Here is a 7,780-nt window from a genome sequence, read left to right as displayed (position 1 = left end):
CTAGTTTTTGTAATAAACATAGTTTAAGCATGCTAATTCAAGTGGTGTTTCTAGCCAGGTTTATGGTTTCAAAATAATATTTTAAAGGTAAATATACTTCTGATGGTGCCCTGCCAAAAACAGCTCTTTTTTTGGCACTCGTTACACGAAACACTAGTGGCAGGTGAGTGCATCTGACCTCTTGCTTGCTTCCGCTCTCTCACCCCTCGACAACATTACGAAACTACAGTACGTCGTTTCCATGGAAACGCTGTTGTCAAGACGACAAGGACGCGAGCACACAAAATCTTAGTTCAATTCTAATTTGTTTAGAAGTTCTTCAAGCGTCGTCTCAATTCGCAGGCGACCGTTTTCAATTCTACACTTTAATAATCTGTTTTAAAAGGACACCACAAATTGGTAAGTAAACAAGCGGTTCATTAAAACCAGCGAGCGTAGCAATAAATGGCGTTATGCTACGTACTTATGTTTAGCTTCATGTTTTCAACAGTTGGCATTAGCTAACGCAACTTTACAGGTATGGAAGTTTTAAATTCCTTTGACTTGACTGGAATAACTTCAAGGCATATGTGAGTTGTATGGCTTTTCTTTATTAGGGTTGTCCATGTATAACAGAAAAGGTTCAACAGAGTCAGAAATGACGGCTGCTGCCAGTGCGAGGAAATTCATAAAGAAACCAGCCACGTACCACTTGACCATTGCCACACAGGTAAGGACTTTCAATTGCCTTCTTTTCCTACTGCTAATAGTACACGGTAGTTAATTTTTATCGTATACGGGTCTCGGGTTAAGACATACAGTTACTACATTTTGAGTATGGATGGGCGAGTACCGATACAAAATACTGATACAGGTATTGGACCGATACCAGTCTTTTTTACTGGCTGTTTTACTGTCAAGAAGTCACGGTTTGTTTAAAAAAAAATGTAAACAAAAAACAGTTAAATATTTACTCAAATTCAACTGCTAATAACACCAATACATACATAGTACAACTTTATCAATTAATGTATTGCGTCACACAATGCATTCTAGTAACCTGCTGCATGTTGTGTAGACCTCTACCCTGACACACGAACAAGAGACATCCATTTCAGTCTGGCATTTATTTTTTCGAGTGGAGGATGCAACATGTCAAAGAAATGGAACGACAGTATGGGGCGGGGCGTCTATTTTGAAATTAAATATGTTCTCAGAACTACATTTCTTCTCGTGTTTTCACTTATTTCTCTGTCCAACTTGTTTTTACCGTTATCTGTGTCATCCTGCAGCTTCCAGAGAACACCAATTGCCTGGCCTCTTCAGATGACGGCACATACCTTAGCCTGGGTCACTCTGGCGGCTTTTCTGTGTGGCATGCGAGTAGTCTGAGCAGTGAGTCCGAGTGGCTGCAAGACAGACTCGAGATTACTTCCATTCACATGACCCGCACCAGTGAAACTGTCTATTTGCTCGGCACGATTGACGATATGGGTTGGTCCTATGCACTCGGCCGTCCTGTGTCATTTGAGGAGATTTAAACAGCACATTCTGCATGTCATCATTTGTGTGTAATCTACATCTTCCATGGCAATGAAAGTTAAATTGTGAAAACGGTGTCTCCTCAGGTGTTGCCAGAGTCTTCGTGTATAACTTAGAAGGCATTTATCCCTTTAGTGTTATTAACTTGCTGGTGAGTTTTGGGAAAACAGTGCTGTTGTTGCATTCATACGGAATGCGTACAGTATTTGATTCACTTTTGTTTCCTTTTTTCAGGATGATATAAACAAGAGAAGTGTTTGCTTGTCCTTTGAAATATCTAAAGGAGGCGAACATGGCGCTATAATAATGAGGTGTAAGTTGGGTTCTTTACATTTTACCATTTTCAACAATTTTGTTTTTGTAGTTGTAATTCAGACTTCATATTTGAACATAACATTCAATATCTCATTTCAGGCAATAGTGAAATTTGGCTCGAAATCTATTACTTTCCCATCCAGGACTGGCTGAGAGAGTTAAAGGTAGTATAGTCTAGTTTGTTCTTGTAAATACAGTACTATTTAGTGTACCAAACGTATTATCAAAACTCTTTCAACATATTATGTAGTGTATCGTAGAACATGATATACCGTGTGGAAAAAACATTTGCTCTCTTCTCAAAATCATACATTTTTTGCATAGTTTCCCCACTTCAATGTACAGTGGACCCCCGGATACTCACAGTTCGGCACCAGCGGACTTGCATATTTGAAGTTTTTAAGTTTTTTTTTTTTCCCCCATAATACCGATATTTTTTATTTTTCCCGATTTGCCCCCCGTTTTTTTTTTTTCTTCGCTGAATTTTTGGGGTTGAAAAAAAAATTCCCCCCTATCATTCTTTTCACTCTTCAAAGTTGTCCCTATCCCCCATGAATAGCAGGGGTCCACTGTGCTGTGTATTATATGGCCTTGGACATGTATACTTAATGTTTTTAAATGAAATATGGACCAATTTGAATCGTGATTGCGTTTTTTACAGGATCCCAAAATTTCAGCGAACATGAAATGGTCGCCTGCTGTTCGTGTCAATAGAGTCAATCCATCAACAGGTATTATTATCTAAAAAAAAAAAAAAAAACACAATCCAATCGAGAATGCAGAAAATAACATCACATGCTTTTGTTGATTAGCTGCAACCGCGACAGAGTTCACCACCATCTTGTCTCACTTCTTAGTTTTGGATGAAACGAGCGAGCCGCCGAGGTAAAACAAAAGCTTGCACAGGAGGCTGAGACTGTCTGTTGCTAATTGGGCTGCGTCTTTTCCAGACAATGCACTCCACACTTTCTTCTGCGCTGTGGTCAAAATTGTGAAAAGAATAAAGCAAAGCCAGGTTTGTATCGGAGAAGTGTGACACCGTTACTGGCATCGTGCTACCTTTCAAACTATCTCGTGCATTTGCAAGACCAAAACTACATTGCGCGATCTTATGCTATATACATCAAGACTGTACATTTACAATACTGGACTACTGTGAACTTAAACCAAATGAAGGGCCGTGCAAAATTCTATTCCAGTTACAATTATTACACTCAACGATTACAAAATTAACATAATGGTAAAAAAAACGATTATTATGCGCATGTAATATTGTACAATGTCTAATACTATAGTGAGCATACTTGAGTTAATCATTTGCACTTGATAGATGCATTGAAATTGTTTATTTAAATGTCACGCCAGTCAATTTACAAGTGTATGGCAAGTAAACTCCATTTTACATTTTAATGTTTTCTTACAAAAAATAAAAAATAAATAAGCGATCAACTGAATAATCGTGATTTCAGTTATTTCCAGGAAATATCCTTGCTAACATTCCCTCCCATCTTATAGGATCCCCGCACGCTGTTTGTTTTTGGTGGAACGGAAGTTACAATCTTCTCTACCTGACACTATCCAAAACTCCAAAGGCCAAACAAGGTCAATGAAGATATAATACAGCTCGAGATTCAGCATCCATACAAAAGCTGAAGTGCTGCATCACGAACATGTTTGACCTCTTCTGTTGCAGAGCAGATCCTGAACCGTCCCCATTGGTGCTGTGGCCCAACGCAGCTGAAATCATCTGCTCCGCCGTCAGTCGATGCACTCGTTTCATTGCGCTTGGCCTCAGCAATGATTTGCTGTGTGTCTGGGACAGGCTGTCTGGTGAGTATGTCCATCATCAATAATCAAATTGATAGTTTCATTTAAAAAAAAAAAAAAAATCATGTAGGAATTCAAAGTGATTTTTATCTTTGCCATTGCTAGTACATGATTGCTTGTGCTTGTGACACATCTGTGAAAGACATTTTGTCTTGCCTACACAGGGGACATGTCCCAGAAAAGATAAGAGTCAATAGAGGAGATGATTGAAAAGATTGGTACAAGGAATTCTGTGACTCCTGCCAGGTCCCCTTTGTTCCTTTGAGTCACAAGCTCAGCAGGAGTGCTATTCGCTTTGTCAAACCACTCGCTGCATGCTTGTTAGCGTGCTACAAAACACCCCACCCCATGCACGCTGTGGCGTCAAAACATCCATCCATCCATTTTCAACACCACTTATCCAGAACAGGGTCGGGGGGGGGGGGGGGGGGGGGGGGGGGTAGCTGGAAACTGTCCCAGCTCACTTGGGGCGGAAGGCAGACGACACCTTGAACGGGTTGCCAGTGAGTCACAGGGCACATATTAAGGCGAAAAATCATTCACACCCACATCCACACCGTCGCTGAGCACGAACTGATCCCATGGTGCTCGTACACAAGTCAGGCGAGTGTACCACTACACCACTACTGCGACTTGGCATCACAACATCAGTCTTAAATTATAGCGTAGAGATATGCATTGAATCACTTAAATTCACAATCCATACACTATGTGCTCTAGAACCAGGCGCTACATCCTTAAAATTATTATTTTTCCAAAATGTACGATTTCTGATGTAATCGTTTTTTTCCCTTGGCTTACAGAAATGACATAATTACTATTATTTTTCTTTTTTCTTCCATCCATCCATCCATCCATCCATTTTCCAATCCGCTTTATCCTCACAAGGGTCACGGGGGGTGCTGGAGCCTATCCCACCTGTCTTCGGGCAGTAGGCGGGGGACAACCTGAACCGGTTGCCAGGCAATCGCAGGGCACACGGAGACGAACAACCATCCACGCTCACAGTCACACTTTGGGACAATTTGGAGTGTTCAATCAGCCTGCCATGCATGTTTTTGAAATGTGGGAGGAAACCGGAGTACCCGGAGAAAACCCATGCAGGCCTGGGGAGAACATGCAATGGTCTCCCCCACCACCCCAATCCATAATGTCCATTCATCTGATTTTCCTTTGTGCTCATATATGGTCCCCAATTTGCTGTTATTATTTTACCTCAGGTTACCTCAGGAAAAAATTCCGCTTGGAAGCACGTACCTCGGATTAAAACCTTCCAACGTGTCGATAAATTTACAACATGTAAATGGGCACCAAATGGCTTTGATGATGTGTCCCTAAATTTCTTCCCACCATTAAAAATATACATATATTGAAACCTCAAAAACAAACATTTAATATGTGAGGATAAGCGTTTCGGAAAATGGATGGATAGATGTTAAGCTCTTCGATTTGATCTCATGAGGTGAGGCCGTTGTACCTAATGAAGCATCTGTTGAGTGCGCATTAGACTCCCATGTGCACACTTTTTGATTAAGAGTAAGAAGCATGAGCTCCAAATTTCACTTTAGTGGCTAAGGTAAACAAAAATAGAGCGTGGTTATGCGAGCCAGCTGCTGTGACATCTGAAAGAAGCCCCCCGCAGCTCTGGTACGCAGCTGCACATTTTATGATAGCGTGACCCAATGAAAGATATATTTAGCATTCCCCCCTCTGAGGAACTCAGCCAAAACACTATAATGAGGCTACATCAGTCCGTGGAAAGATAAGCGTTTGATTGACTGCCAAGGTAACAGACATTTGTCGGCTTATTAATGCCTTCAATTTAGCTATGAGGCCGTGTGATTGTGACTTCCGCATATTTCTCTCCCTCAGGCTCTCCGTTGTCCATCTCCGGAGTCTCAACAGACAGTGCCTTCCTCAGGCTGCAATTTGTGGATTACTGGCCTGCGTGCCCCGATAATACCCAGGCTTTAATCGCGGGTGAAATCCACCTTGTGACGCTTTGCGAGAGCGGAGCCGTTCACGTCATAAGCACGGGCCGAGGAGCAGCAACCCGCACTGAGCAGCTCTCTCCAAGGTTCCCGAGGCTCTTTGCTATTTCTACATTGAAGATAAGATAAGATAAGAACACCTTTATTTGTCTCATAATAGAGAAATTCCCAATTCACAGCACCAAAGTTATGAAAAGAAGAAGTAGAAGAACAAAATATAGGAGCTGCTGTAAAGGCAGCCACTCTCGCGGCGCCAGCTTGAAGTCATAATACATTGAATACATTGAACCCGCATTTATTGCAGATGATCTGCGCCACACGCACCCTGAAAAGGTGAAAATGTGCAAAATCTCAGTGAGCTTTCCTGCTGACTAAGGCGTTTTTTTTTTTTTAATCACGCGCCCCCCAGCACACCCGTTGTCATACATTGATGCCCACCCAAACAAGAGTTTGTAATTGCCGATAGATTCCACAAGGTGTTGGCAAAGCACTACTTATGTCTAAATGAATCAAATATGCGGGGGGTTTACTGTACACACACATTTCTGATTCAAATAAATTCTCATCACTTATTTCACTTGCAGGCCAAAAGACTGTGGCGACCTGCCGACCGTTATTGCATCAGTGTCCTTCCTTCAGGGCCTGGTAGGGAAAACACTTTATTGAAAGCGTAAATGATGAATCAAGCTGTTGCCAAACCTGTTTTTGTTCTCTTTTGCGTTTCTGGGAAAAGTCACTGGTGGTGCGCCGAAATGGGAAAATGTTCCTGCAAGATGTCGTCAACACAGCCACGGTGTGCGTCTTGAGCCTTCCTGCTCATCATCAGCTGGCTACCCCCTGCAATCCCATCTATTCTCTGAATGTCAATCAGCGAATTCTCTTCATACGAGGTACAGAAAAAAAAAAAAAGGCGAACTCCTGGGGGCATTTATTCACGAGCTCTCTACTCTCTACAAGTAGAGAGCTTGGCAGTTATATGAAAGATGAAATGAGGAGGCGCGGAGGCCTTTTTGTACAAATACTGGAGAATTGTTACTTCCAAGTTCGAATAGAAGTGGATTGTGTAATGGCCTCACATTCCATTTATGTTTTCGTATTTTCATAGGTGCCTAACGAACTTTTTCAATGATGTACTCATTTATTGAGATGCGCTTATTCGGGGGAAATTATACACACTATTGTCCCCTCTAGCTGACCAGCAGCCTATCCCTGGCACTTCCTCCCTCGACGACCATCATCAGAGTCAACTACTCATGCTGCGTTTTGATGAGCATGACGCCATCAAGCCGTATATTGTTTCATATCCAGAATCTCCGTGGCAACAAAAAACAAGCGTAGTGACCGGAGAGGATGCCTGCAACTTGTATCTCCAGCAAAGGTTTGCAAAATTTTACCTCATTGCCTTTTCCCGCCTTTTACGTGTTTGCTATTACTTTGGAACGTTTTGTTAAGCTGTAATTACTCAATGATATTTCTATGTGCACTTGAATATTTGACATTCATTTCATTTGCAGAGCGCTGTCAATGGATGAGAGGCACAAAGCTATAACGCAGACTTGGAAGCGACTGCGGTGTGCCACCACCACATAAAAGCGTAATGGACAGCAAGTCATTTCTATTTTACTCAGATGTGACATTTTCATGGGAACCAGACATATAGTTGTAACTTTGACTTACTAATTGAATTGCTTCCAGGACCAAGCTTGCAACTCAATTTACTTCTTCTGTATAGCAAATCCATTTTTCCCCCCTTCAAATGAACTGTCATGCCATTAATCTGTTCCAGCCCATATTTCTTTTAAGATAGCTCTGGTTTATAAGACATAAATACAAAAACATTAAAAAAAAAAGAGTATGTAGAGCAATACACTGTTCAATAAAACTGAAAATCATAAACACACACACATGCTGTAGTATTCATATGTTGATGTGTGCCTTTAAGTTGGCGCGGTTTACTGGGGTGTGTCCCAAGCTCTCAGTCCAGCTCGGGTTGGCCATCTAACATAAGGTTAGTTCCATTTTAAATGATTCAGCACAGTGGCATGTCAATGAATGTGTGTCTGTGTTCTGGTTCAATGGCACATTGTTCCAACAAGGTCTCTGTTGGAAAATCGAACTCTCATTTC

The 7,780-nt window shown here is 41.6% G+C and overlaps 1 protein-coding gene across 3 annotated transcripts; it reads left to right on the top strand.

Moving 5' to 3' along the window:
• Window positions 1–218: 218 nt before the first annotated feature.
• wdr93 (WD repeat domain 93) lies at window positions 219–7,471 on the top strand. 3 transcript variants are annotated; one of them, XM_019866604.1, is made up of 16 exons: window positions 219–517; window positions 597–709; window positions 1,272–1,473; window positions 1,608–1,672; window positions 1,756–1,834; window positions 1,936–2,000; window positions 2,498–2,567; window positions 2,652–2,721; window positions 2,787–2,851; window positions 3,352–3,438; window positions 3,535–3,666; window positions 5,536–5,740; window positions 6,239–6,299; window positions 6,388–6,544; window positions 6,846–7,032; window positions 7,169–7,471. In XM_019866604.1, the coding sequence occupies exons 2-16, from the start codon at window positions 605–607 to the stop codon at window positions 7,242–7,244; spliced, it is 1,626 nt and encodes a 541-aa protein (XP_019722163.1). In that variant the 5' UTR covers window positions 219–517; window positions 597–604; the 3' UTR covers window positions 7,245–7,471. The 3 variants fall into 3 exon arrangements, with proteins under 3 accessions (XP_019722163.1, XP_019722162.1, XP_019722164.1); XM_019866603.1 differs by having other exon boundaries at window positions 2,649–2,721; XM_019866605.1 differs by lacking the exons at window positions 219–517; window positions 597–709 and adding an exon at window positions 778–853 and having other exon boundaries at window positions 2,649–2,721.
• The last annotated feature ends 309 nt before the right edge of the window (window positions 7,472–7,780 follow it).

Source organism: Hippocampus comes, unplaced genomic scaffold (assembly GCF_001891065.2).
Source record: "Hippocampus comes isolate QL1 unplaced genomic scaffold, H_comes_QL1_v1.1 scaffold82, whole genome shotgun sequence".
Lineage (NCBI taxonomy): Eukaryota > Metazoa > Chordata > Actinopteri > Syngnathiformes > Syngnathidae > Hippocampus > Hippocampus comes.
The sequence above is the reverse complement of the archived record's forward strand: the minus strand, read 5'-3'. Positions and strand labels throughout refer to the sequence as shown.